The sequence below is a fragment of the Anneissia japonica genome, unplaced genomic scaffold (assembly GCF_011630105.1).
Source record: "Anneissia japonica isolate Jap-2015-1 unplaced genomic scaffold, ASM1163010v1 scaffold1356_len1145284_cov175, whole genome shotgun sequence".
Lineage (NCBI taxonomy): Eukaryota > Metazoa > Echinodermata > Crinoidea > Comatulida > Comatulidae > Anneissia > Anneissia japonica.
Window position 1 is genome coordinate 717,379 of NW_022706987.1, and position 13,356 is coordinate 730,734.

General features: G+C 33.9%; 1 protein-coding gene across 7 annotated transcripts in view; it reads right to left on the reverse strand.

The window, feature by feature from the left end:
• Positions 1-9,602, reverse strand: part of LOC117106240 (formin-like protein 2) — a 52,389-nt gene extending 42,787 nt beyond the window's left edge. For 2 of the 7 annotated variants that reach the window (XM_033247588.1, XM_033247587.1), the window contains exons 1-3: positions 7,346-9,531; positions 1,990-2,073; positions 1,664-1,744 (exon numbers count right to left, since the gene is read on the reverse strand). In XM_033247588.1, the coding sequence (XP_033103479.1) occupies positions 1,664-1,744; positions 1,990-2,073; positions 7,346-7,576 (396 nt within the window). In that variant the 5' untranslated portion in view covers positions 7,577-9,531. Of the gene's footprint in view, positions 1-1,663; positions 1,745-1,989; positions 2,074-7,345; positions 9,532-9,575 lie in introns of those variants that run through there. The other 5 variants (XM_033247591.1, XM_033247590.1, XM_033247589.1 and 2 more) reach the window with 3 other exon arrangements.
• Positions 9,603-13,356: the final 3,754 nt, after the last annotated feature.

A 13,356-nucleotide genomic window follows, 5' to 3' on the forward strand; every position in this document is an offset into this window, starting at 1 on the left:
ACTGTACATTCTCAAAACATAATTTCCAGGCAAAAATTTTTTTTAAAAACTCTAGGGCTTAAGCCAGCCTGCGCTACTATTTAGAGATTCTTACCACAAAACCCCACATTAATTAAAGATACTCTCAATGATGAAACACCTCAAATACTTCATTGTATTAAAATTTTATTATGTTATTGCCTTTAACATAGTTTGTTTACTTTCTTGGTTGCTTTAGTTTGTTATTACGTTAAGTGCCTTTTGAATCTGATCATGAAAAGGGTGAATTTGGTGAATTTTTTTACTCCCAAAAAAATGTAATTATCTGCTAGCCAATCAAAGGGTCTACTGTAATGAATGTAGCATGGGAACAATATTACTTATTGCACAGCTGTTAATTGGTTAGGAATGTATTCTCTCAATCTTATTTTGAATAAGTCAATTTGTAGTTTTAACTATGCATGCCCATATCTAAGGTCAATGTAGGTTGTGTGTACCGTGTGTTTATGTTGACTGACCTTAATAAAGGCGTGTGCAGTTCAAACTATGAATTCATATTGAGAGCTAATACCTTTATACAGGTTTAGCTAAACACAGACAATCTTTAATATTTAAAAATATGTCTATCACTCAATTAAGTTATCCAATAAGCAATTAGAACAGACTTGGCGGCATAAGCGGGGGATGGGGGCTGAAGCCCTCCCAGCTCTAATCGTCAGGCAGTTGGACCGAAAAAAAAATCATAATAGGCCTATGATATAATGGTGGTGGTGACAACAATTAAGATAATAGTAGTAGTAATAAGAATAATATTAATAATAACAATAATTATTATTCTTTGATATTTTTGAAAAAAGTTGTAAAAAAATGAAAAACAAAAATAAAGGAGAAGTGTAAGACGCCAAGCCAATAGATGGTCAGAAAGGGCTCCTTCAGAGTCTGAAAGTGCCATTTCCGACCATCCAGAGGCCCCTATTTAAAAAAAAAAACTTTCCCCTCAGCTTGAGCATACAGCCCTTTGGATGTTATCCTTATCTCACTTTAGTTTCCCCTGTCGGACAGCTTAGCCCCCACAGAAAATATATCCTAAAGCCACCACTGAATTAGTATAGTTGCATATCATACATTATGTGGAAATTATTATATGAAGGAATTGTTTGAATGCATTAATCTAACCTAAGTATAAAAATATCCAAATATTGTATAGATAAGCAATATTCTGATTGTTTTCAAAGTAAATCGCCATCTTTTAATCAAACTGTTGCAGTAGTCATCGGTTGCTTTAGTGATATGATCAGTATATCTGTACTACATTTAGCTGTGCGTGCAGATTGTTGTTGTTGTAGACCCTAGCACAGCAGTGCAGTTGAAATGGTATGTACCTTCAGTACGATGAAAAAATATATTGTGTTTGAAGAACTTGTAATGAGTTTACTATTTTAGACATTCCTCAATAAAGAATCAAGAATTTGAGAGAATACAGTACCATGAATGCTCAAATAAGCGCCGCAGCGTTTTAAACATTTTTGGAGGCTTCAGTGCGGCGCTTATTCGAGAGCGAAAAAAATATTGGCATGGTGCATTTCATGTCCCATGTTACCTATTCATGTTTGACTTATAACAATTATTAGATTCCACACATATATTGATATTGTAGAAATGCAAGTTCATGATGGAGTCTTACCCTAGAGGTTCCTCCTGGGTCCATCACTCGTCGAATCTTGAGGATGTATACTTTAGGAGGGTCTTTCGCATGTACTTTTTCCTATCGGTCAAAAAATGAATACAATATATCATTATCATAATTATCATTATAATTATCATTATTAGCCATTCTTTGTGAGAATATATGGCTGCCAGTGATTAGTGTACCTCATATGGTATTTAAGAAAAATGCCAAATTAGAAAACACCTTTGTACAGACATGAATGATCTGGTTTACATTATGTAGGGTATAAAAAACACCATTATTAAGGTTTTTCTTTAGTAATGTTTAAAGACTGTTCGCACCTGATCACAGATAAGGTCCCATTTCTTGGTGTCGTCATACTGGCGTAATAATTTGGCTTTTTCAGGAGGCAAGTCCATCTGAACCTGAAATGAATAAATTAATAAGCAAAACATTATTTTTCAAATATTATTTCATCTAATTTGTGCCCTCAGATAGCAGCAGATTCCGTACTTCACCATCATTCAACAACTGTTTAAAATGCACCATAAGTGATCACAAGTCCCCCAAAAATTAGAACTGTTTCCCACACGCTCCAATGTAAGCACAAATTTCCTGTAGATTAACTTCTCCCCCCAAAAACTTTTACACATATATATTAAACTAAGGCATTAGTTATACTCTTCGTGAAGTTAGCTGGCCAAGTATCTTCACGTACCGCAAAATACAATAAGACGTGTTAAGAACTCATTCAACCAGATTTATTTATTTATTCTTTAAACTTTCTTTAATACCGTGTACTGGTTTTCAAAGTAGTATTACAAAACAAACCAGCAAAACAGGAAGAAAAAACAACACATAAAACAAAGTCAAAAGAAAATACAATGTAAAACTGATAAATTATTAAACTTTTAGAATGAAACTAATATCATTTCTTTAAAGTTCATTTCATCTTTTAGATGCATGATCTCTTAGAAATATTAGCTTCTACCAACTTGGGACACACAACCAAGAAATGGTTTAAAATTGCAAATTTTGGGACCTATAAACCTCTATAATTTTTTACATCAGCTTTTAGAAATGTTATTACTTGTGCTTATTCACTATCCTCTGAAATTCCGAACCAGCTTCTAGATGATGCATGTAGTGGATTAAAAACATCAAAGTCTGTACATACAGACTTTGATGTTTTTGACTTTGACTTCAACCAGGCCTATGATTATTTCTTCTCTGTCTACAAGCAAGAGCCATTTTATATTATACAAATACAAGGATAATAATGCGAAGAACTCCTGTAGGAATCATCCTAATCATGTGCTTATGCAATACATTAAAAGTCCCTGTAGCCAAATTTGGATGGAGCAATATACCTACTCACAACGGCCATAGGCGTATGATTTCTAGATGAGCTATACTCTCTTTGCATTTGTATAAAATAATATAGAATGATGACTGAGGTAGATGGTCTTCTACATAAATATGGTGATGTATCATTACAAAGACCGTGTTTGTTTGAACCAAGTGCTTCCAGGATGATACTGACAATAAAATTTGACTTTTTCAGAAGAGAAGTGTTGCAGTATCACGCACAGCTACATTTAAAAATTCACACTCCAGGTTCTAAAACTTATAAAATTACCGTTGTTCATTGCGTGTCTGCATCAAATTCATCTAATAAAGGTAACAAACTTTAACTAGAATTACTGTAGGAGATACTACGTACATATACTTCATTCAACACTCCATAGTCTTTATAAGTGCTGAATTTAAGGTTAATATAAATACATATAGAATGTATTTAGAATTACTATTAACCTTAAATAGAAATACATATAGAATGTTCAGAGTTATTGGAAAGATATTTTTTTTCTGAAGGCCAGTCGTATTTACACTATAATACAATATATTACACCAAGTACAACTGCCTTTTCAAACATGGAGAAAAAAAAGATAGTCAGTAACGACAAGAAGGATTAAAGCACACAATAACTCTTTATAACCTCTGTCTATAGTCCTAATGCCAAGTCTAGTAGGTTAATCTTTGGCAATTCAGTGTGTTTTTGTAATCACTGGCACCAGAATATACTTCAGAGTATGAATTGTCTTATTTGTTGTACGTTTATCATATATTTCAGAGGAAACTAAACAAGGCCAAGAGCAATTGGAAGTGGGAAGATGGGGAAACCTTGGGCATTTGTCAATTTATTATTGAGTTTGTGGTTACAGATTATTACTATGCTGACAAAATTATGTAATTGTAAATGTTTCCTCTGACTGTATAAAATTTCACTTTTTCCTAATTTTCTGTAACATTACATTCTTGATTTGTTATCAATATAGAAGATCCATGTTCGCATGCATTAATACATTAAAACGCAGCATCACTTAGCCATGTCAAAATGAAATTGATGATCTTTCTTTTCCCAAATATTTAGATTTGTCTCATGCATGGTATAAACAGACACTAGTATAATACTGCATTTGCAGTAGTGTAAAGATTCTGTCTATTTTAGAAATGGTGGTGCAACCATGACTTCTATTAACTATCCAAATATGTGGCGGTGTTAAGGAGAAACAGTCGGAAATCGTGTTGGCCCGTTTTGAAATATAGGCCAAAACAATAGTAGAGTTTAATATTTTCACCAGAATCATGTAGTTTTAATTAAATAAACGTATTCACTCAACAGTTTTTTAATTATTTACCTTAAAATGCCAAAAATCATGATATCAGAGAGCCGCTATAACCCGGAAGTATGAAAAATTACATTTGTCTACCCCATAAAACACTCGCGAAATCATCATTATACGTATTTATTACCAAACATGTTTTAAAGCCAGCATGTCATGCTTAGCATCACTCTAAAGCTACAGTCAACTCTCCCAATACCGACCACCCAGAAAACCGTAACTGTATTAAAATACTTTCTGAAAACCGGATCTCCCAATTCCGAATTCCGGCCAAATTCTTAAGTCCGGAACAATAAAATTACTTTCTGAAAACCGGACGGCCAGTTTAAAACGATGATTTATTGATGAAATGTTAAATAAATCATTGGAGACACATCGACTGACTCCAAATAACAACTATCAATCACAGAACAACACCATGTGTACGATCGTTAGTGTTGATCGTGTGACACGCCGATAGTGCATTAATTAATTAATTGCAATAAGCCTAGATTTCATTTGTTTAATAAACTGATAAAAAAAAGTTCATGAGTGTGTTTTCTTTATTAAGGAACGTATCCTTTTCTCACATTTTGCATTCCTTCTCACGCTAAGGCAAACCAAGTGGTCCCAACATAAGGCTATCGATTTCATAAAAACAATTGCGCATGACACTTTGACTGTCACCTCTGACTGTTTTCTATTGGCTGACGCAGTTTAGGGGGCGCTGCATAAGTTAGCACTTATTTTTAGCATTCAGTGGCCCACCAAGATTATGCCAGCGGCATCGAAAACCAATCAAGCGTGCAACCACGTTGAAGCGAAGCAGATTATGGCGATCGAACGAAAAATAACACTGACACTTATTATAAATTACGATACACATTAAGTTGATTTGTGTAAATTTTTATTGATAATAGACTTCGACACAAAAAAATAGGTACGTACAACATAAATAATGTAAAAATAAAGTAAAGCATGAATTTTAAATGACGTTCTCAGGTCAGTAGGCCTACACAGTACATGATGCAGTGTGGTGTACCTATCTGCTGTACCTTGTTAGGCCTAGGCTTTTATATCGACTCAAGGTCGGGGAACCAAGGTAGGTAAACATGACGTTCTCTCAACCGGTCCGTCCGGAAAACCGGTCAAAGTGAATGGTCCGAAGGGTGGTCGGTATTGGGAGAGTTGACTGTATTTTATAAGCTCGATTATGGTTGGTCAATTGATTGTGATAATTTTTATTTTCAACAGTTAAAATCAGGTTCTTTTTATGTATACAAACCCAAGCTCTCCTTGACGAGGACTATGAGAACGGCCCGCTGATTGGTTGATTTATTTCATCATTTTATTACTCACTGCACATGCTCTGTGCGAGCGTGAATGCTTCCTCCTTTATTGTTTGCATACAATTTTGGTTTAATAATAATTTAAATTTAGCAGCATATATAGCTTAAAATAATTAGTGAATGTGTTGAAGTTTACAAATTTTGCTCAGAATTTACAGGAGGCCTAATCATGCTATAACATATTTCACTGATTTCGAATCTTCACAAGACTTGGCAAAAGTGTTTGAAATATTATAATAAACAAATGTGCCAAATTTCAGCAGATTTAGAATAAGTTAAGAAGTAAAGTAAGTTACCCAAACCGCAAGTCGGCTAGGCCGGTAGCACGCCCGGTTTAAACGATGACAATGTTTATCATCGTTTTTGTTGCTTACACATTTCACAGTCTTTGCATATAGATAGTTATTAAGTTATAACAATTCAATTGGAAGTACATTCTTTACAATAAACAGATATTAAAATCATAAAATTTCTATGCATAGACAGTCACCCACTAAAATTGGCTGGGATTCAATACAAAGACTTGTGTCTGGGATTCAGAGCCAAAGCATGTTTTGATCTGTGTCTGATCATGGCCTAATGTTCTATCCACACTATCAGATTTTCTTTTGATGTTATATGCTCATATATAGTCATGATGTGCCTATACATGGTAATAATGTGATGTCATCATGACTATATTTAGGCATGTCACATGTTTTTATCAAATAAAATTTGATAGCTTAGATTTAATTGAAGTTTACAATATATCTGATACTTTTAAAGTGGATTAAAATTAACCTTTTTTTTTTTTTTTTTAATTATTTTCATGTATTTTTTTCTTATACAGTATTAGCTGAGATGGTATTAAAGTGGAGTCCTTTACCCGGGTTTCTTTCTAAAAAAAAATTCCCCTGTTCTCTGTGAAATTCCAAGCTGTCCAGCTATTAACCTAATAATTTCCAGCACTAGTTAGTATGTTTAGATCCGGAACAAGTTCTAGTCGATTTTTTCCACATGAGCTACTTTCATACATTTGATATGGGAAGCTATGTCTCTAATAAACTTATGCTGAATATATTTACTTTTATATTAGTTTCAAAAGTGCAGTATTTTCAATCATTATTCAAAAATAAAAAAAAAGTAAAGGTTATTTTCCACTAGGCGAATCAAAAGCATTGGTTTAAGCACATGCTCATTTACATTTTTATCAGAGTTTTTTTTGCTTCAGCAAAATTAGTAGTTTGAAATGTTTCTACTGTTTCTTAAGTGAAAAAAATGCGCAACCAATCAGAGCTCAGGAAGCCAACCGACACTTTTGATTCGCATAACTAAATTTCGCCTAGTTGAAAAAATCCCTTAAGAGGTAATTTTAGTAGTCTGAACAACTAGAAGATTATTCAGATTTATGTTGCATTTTTAAAATTTGAAATGAAACCAGATAAAATGTTATCATTAAACAAACTAATAAATCCTCAACAATTAACTGGAATTGGAAATTTTCAAAAGAACGATTGAACAGCAGACAGCTAATAATTTTCAAAAACAACACAACAGATTGTATCTTCATCATAAGCAAAGCCTATATTTATTCCAATATATTATGGCCTTAAACGGCCCCAACAAGACATGTTGGGGCCGTTGTATTGGAAATTTTGAATTGACATTCAACCATGATAAGAGAGCAGTGTCATTGACTTACATGTGTATTCCAAGCAGCCATTTGCTGTCTACGTGATAAGAACTCCGTAGAAGGTATACTCTCAATAATGTGCACACTATGTGTCTTCTGCTCCACGGCTGGGTCACGACTCTTTCGTCTACCACGCGCCGAAAAGGCACGTCTGCGTGGAATGGACGAGTCTCGTCGCATCTTCACAGTTTTTACAGGAGTAGTAGTTGCTGGAGCAGCTCGACTTTGATTTGATCCCATTGTCAGTATATTCCTGTTATAACGCTACTGAGAACAGCCAACCAACAAAATATTTGTCACCAACGCACCAACAAACCACAACTCCAGGTGGAGGAGGGGGAGGGGGATACTTATTAACTTCCTGTAGGTTTCAAAGTTGAAGTTCTGTTCTATCTTACTCCGGAAATGTGAGAAAAAAACTAAAGTACTCTATCCAAAGCTACAAAATAAAATCCATATGTGCTAGACATCAGTTCTCAGACAGTAATTTCCAGCCTCATTTACAGAAGCCAATATAATGTATAGTAAAAGATTCCAAATTCACTTAATCACATTAGCAAGGTATCTATTGAGTAAAGTTTAACAGAACAGAGGATGTCTTCAATTAAGATCCTAACCAGTCACAATCTACACAGGAAACTTGAAAAGTCGTCTCAAATTGTTTGCTTCCATGTTATCGGATTGTTTTAGGCTAAAAACGTTAACGATTTAAAAATTGCACTGCCGGTTGCATATTTACCGCCGTCTGTAGTCAATCTTGCTACTACTTACGGATTTCAACACGGTTTAATGAAATTAACACGTTCAACGATCGAAAAACATTGGTGTGGTGATTTCAACATTAAAACAAAAACTTATCTCTTTGACGTGCACAGATTCCAAAGTGTTACGATCTTTGCATCAAAATAGAAGTTAAGAAAGTATTCCCTCGTGAAGTTGTTATCTTGTTGACTACTGCTGTTGTACGAGCCTTCTAAGTGATCACCTGACTGTGTAATCCAATCAAACTCAAATTTAATCCAAAAGGAGTACTTGCTCTACAGAACAATGACGTTAAATACATCCCGTTTGGATGTTAGTCATTTAGGTTGGACTTATGACGTTTGCACTGCACAGTTAACGTAGGAGGGAGTTTTTGCAACAGAAAGTCTGGGTGAGGAAATCGTCACTTCAAGAAAGAATAATAATTCACAATTTATACTAAAACAGAATACTTTCTCCAGTTGCTTGTGTCCCGGCTTGTGTGGTTTTTGCAACAGAAAGTCTAGGTGAGGAAATCGTCATTTTTTGAAAGAATAATTATTCACCATCCAAACTAAAACAGGATACTTTATCCAGTCGCTTGTCCACACCTGCTGGAATTGTTCACAGATATAAACTTCAATTTGATTTACAAGCTCACACTTAAAGGGTTTAATTTTTCCAGACTGAGAAAAAATTTGTATCTATAACTGAGATGATCCAGGCACAACCACCAGCTGATCAACCTCAGCTGCGTCTTCAGTCGAGATAAAAATCTATAACTGTCATTGTGTTTGCTCTCCTCAATGTTGATTCATAGTGGTACATGGACGATTGTCACAGCGACGAACTTAATAAGTATAGATTTAGTTCGTGTTTCAATATAGGCCAACCAGCATGTTATATACCACCACAACCTTGTCTTTTCACACCTTTCGATAAACGACAAAGCTAGTCTATGTGTGTTTCCTTAGCACTTTATCTGCATAATTAAAAACCAATAGCTGATAAAGGTCTTTGCTAAAACTTCAGGATGTGTTGGTAGAACAATATTAAATATCAAAGCCTTGACCAAGTGATCCATAAAATCACAACAATACAAAGGTAGACATTACTGTACATCAATTAATTACAATAAAATTTGATTCCTTGTTTCAGTCTTCTTTTGATTTTCAATGTTGTCAACAAGTCACCCCATTAAAAAATCTTTTTTTAGGATTTTATGAAAATTGCTCTTGCGCAGTTCAGAGACTACACTTGATTCTGTAGTGACTATGTACTACAAAGTTTTGAGCAATAAACAACATAGCAATAGCATCAGCAGATGATATTTCCAGACAATGTAAGTGAAAATTATTTGGTGCAACATCAAAAAATTATAAATTCAGAAGAGTACATACAGTAGCACAAGAAATTTACCCTTGTGCAAAACTCCTTGCAAACTGACTAGATCTTTAAACAAAAAAGCAATGTTCAGATATTTTCTAGACTACAGTACCCCAAAGTCCATTTACAATGCATCATCAAAACTAGATTGAGATCGAACTACGGTAAAAAGCTCCGATGCTCCTCTCCTCAATTGCTTACGAATACATGGTATGGTAGATGCCTCACTATCCTCTATGAGGTAGGATACCCAAGTTTCCTCAATCTCGTACTGTATAAAGCTCAGAATAGAAGAATACAATGTGTTTGTGCCTCATTAGTATCCTCTTCACAATGGCTCCAGGTAGAATACACAAGGGTTATAAGACGCTTTACCTGTCCGACCAGCTAGCACTAAAATGTATTTCTGTACTTCCTCTAATCTCCTTACGTTTGTTAGAATCCTGTAATTGTTATTGTTCAGCCGAGTCAATTAATATTGTATCCTTCCTTTATTGTTCTAAATACCAACTTCCTCAAATAAAACAAAGTATTGCCTTTGACGTATACTTTAGGCACATCTGCAGTACCTATATCTTTACATTTTCTATTGAGGACATTTTTCTAGGATATGTTTTCATTTACATACAACTCTTAATTTTAATTTCTAATATCATACTTGTTTCAAAATGATAAATATTTCAAGGGCGTAAGCTGGGAGTGGGTCACCCTCCCATGGCGACAAATTAGTTCTACTAAGTGGGTTAAAATAAAGTTTTCATACAAATAGGGATTTAGTTCCGCATTGCTTTTCCATTAGCCAGGCTCTGACTTGATCCCTCTGATTTTTTTTTATGAGATACTAGTGAAACAATTATAAAAAAAATAAATAAATGGCCAGTAAACTAACAATAACTACCAGTCCATAAAAAAAAAAACAACAATCTTTATTTACATAACAACTGGAATGGAAAGTATTTAATAAAAAAAAAAATCTTCCACAGGGACAGTAAAAAAACTAATAATATAAGTCAACAAAATAAAAACAATTAAATATTGCCTAAAAAATTTAGTGTGATGCAATATTAAACAAGTTAAATAATAACAATAAAGAACATGATTAGTTTATCACCCTCACCTACATATCTACTATAGTATTGAAGAAAAAGAACATTTTGCATTTTATTTTTTCATATATTGTTTTTCTTTTTTTTAAATAATTATAGTATTGAAGAAAAAGAACATTTTGGATTTTATTTTTTTTTTTATTTACTATTATTAATTTTTTTAAAATAAATAGTTAAAAGATATTGTTTGTATTATGTAAATCATGCATTTTCCTTATCACTGTTCCAGCCTAGATAGGATGAAAAACTAATATTTCAGGCCTAATTGCTCAAAAGATAAATTTTATGAACCACAGTGTATAAAAACTGAAATCGTTTTATTGGTGATGTCATTGCTATAATACTAACAATGACATCAGTCTGTTCTTGCCAACTCTATGACCACATGACGTATGACCACAGAGTTCATTTTTCTTGACCTCGAGTTATAAATCAAAAAACAAAACTATAGAGGGTGCCCTTCAACCTTCTGTTTTTCACATTTATTAACTTGTGTTGATGTATATCAGATTGCATTCCTGGCATACCACAAGGACTCACACTGATAATGATATCAGAATAAATAATGTTTCTTGCTGATAGATATGGACAGACTCAAATTAACTTCGCCAAAACGTTTATAAAATATGAATACATTCAAAGTTACAATTTAAATTATAAAAGGCACAGACTTTGAAACTGAAAATATTTTGATAATGAATGTGGAAACACATCTTAAATCAACCAGAAAATTGATTAAATAATAGTACCCAATGAAAAACTAATGAATGGATGATCATATTGATTTTTGTGATCAACTATTATAAATTTTACTGTTACTGTTAACATAATAACCAAAGAAAGAGATAATAAATTTTTGAAAGTCAAGGTCACAGAAATTTGATTTTTTTTACATGAAGAAGATAATGGAATCACCCATCATACGTTGGATATTCAGGCACAGGATGGAAAATAATGGAATGCCGCCCCAAAACTATGGAATGGTCTTCCTCATTACATCAAATCAGCTGTTTCTATCGAGTCTTTTAAAACCCTACTAAAAACTTTTCTGTTTAACTAACGCTGAATACGTATGATATGTTTTCCTTTATTTCATCTGGGGTGGTTTTTAAAAAATTATTAATGATGCAATGCTATCGTTTGTGGGGTGTCCAGAGCTGGGCCCCACCTGTTCCTTACTCGAGACAACGTTGTTGTCTTTTGCAGTGCACGATAGTAGAGCCGAGGGCTTATTCTGAGGTGGAAGCTACCGGAGCCCGGCATAATGCTTAACAGAGTGAATGCGTGCACCTGGGTGGGACAGCGACGTTGCTTTCGACATCGGTGGGTGGAGCCCTGTTTTGGATACTTATACCGATAGTGCAAATGCTTTTTCGGAACTGTTTTAGTTTAATTACCGTAGTTTAAGTCAAAATAATTTACTGCTTGTTTTTATTTTTTTTTCTTTTTGTAAATGCATTGAGGTTTTTGGGCCTGTGTTTTGTTCGGTATTCAGGCACAGGGCAGGGGCATGCAATCTATGGAGTGAATGCTCCACTTGCCCTAGTATTTTGGATGTATTTGCTATCTTTTTGAAATGCACAACCGTTTGTTCACATCACTGTATCAATCTGACCATGAAGTCTACCATTCAGTGAAAATGCTAATCAAGCGGTTTTAGATATTTTTTTTTTTTTTTGACATAGCTCCTGAAATACCCCGATATATTAAATGCGACAAAGAGGTATACTGATGGTGATGATGCAACAAACTTTAGTGACGAAGCTTTGAAGAACAAAACCTCATCAAATATAGATAATAATTTTCAAAATGTGCTACATTATTTTTAATTAAGATATAAAATAGATCATTATATCATGCGGTAAGTGTAATTTAAGTTGACCTAAAATGAAATTACAAAAAAAAACAAAATTTAGTGTCAATTTGGTTTATCGTAATGTTGGTGTATTTACCGCAAATTTATAAACCTAAATATTTATTCCTAAATCATAATTTATGCATATGAGTGTTTACCGAACATACATACTTTATTTATGAAGGTAGAGTGATGTAGTGAACATATGGTTATGACAGCTTTCATGGAATAGTCATGATTCCAGTATTGCAGAAAATAACATATGGTACACTAGTCCTTTTTTTTAATTTGCTGTATTAACTTTCTATCTAACTTTATTATCAGTTCACATAAAAAATAGATTAGCAGCATATGCTGAATGAAAGTATTTAAACAAACTTGAAATTTTACAAAAAGACTACTGGTTCTGTTAGCAAATATCTTACATAGAGAACTTCCATGTCAAGAGATAGGTTCCAGCCCTAATTCTTCAAGAGAAATTTTATAGTGGCAAGTATATTACCAAGGATAGACCGACCAACACGACAACATTAAATAACTATGTATGTTGTTAATCTACTGAATGAAGACAAAGTATTTTGCCCCACCAACGTTTCTTACAAAATATGGTCTTTACACTAGTCATTTTTAACAGGCTTCTGCGTATCTGCATTGCTTACTTGACTCAACTTCACAAAGTAAGGTGGAGTTAGTGGGACTTCATATTTAAAAAAGATTTCTATTCTAATTGGAAAAACAAGGACTAGAAGTTGTTGGGTTTAGCAGTTGCTGTTATACTTTCTCAACCTCAATGTCGCGGTTAATTCCTCGCTCTGCATTTTGCTCTAGTCCTTGAGCAAGGCGCTTTGCTCATGGCGTGCCTCTCTCCAGAAGTAGGGGCATATCTAGAAGTCTTGAAATGAGGGTGCTGATGGGAGAGTGGGGGGCGTGAA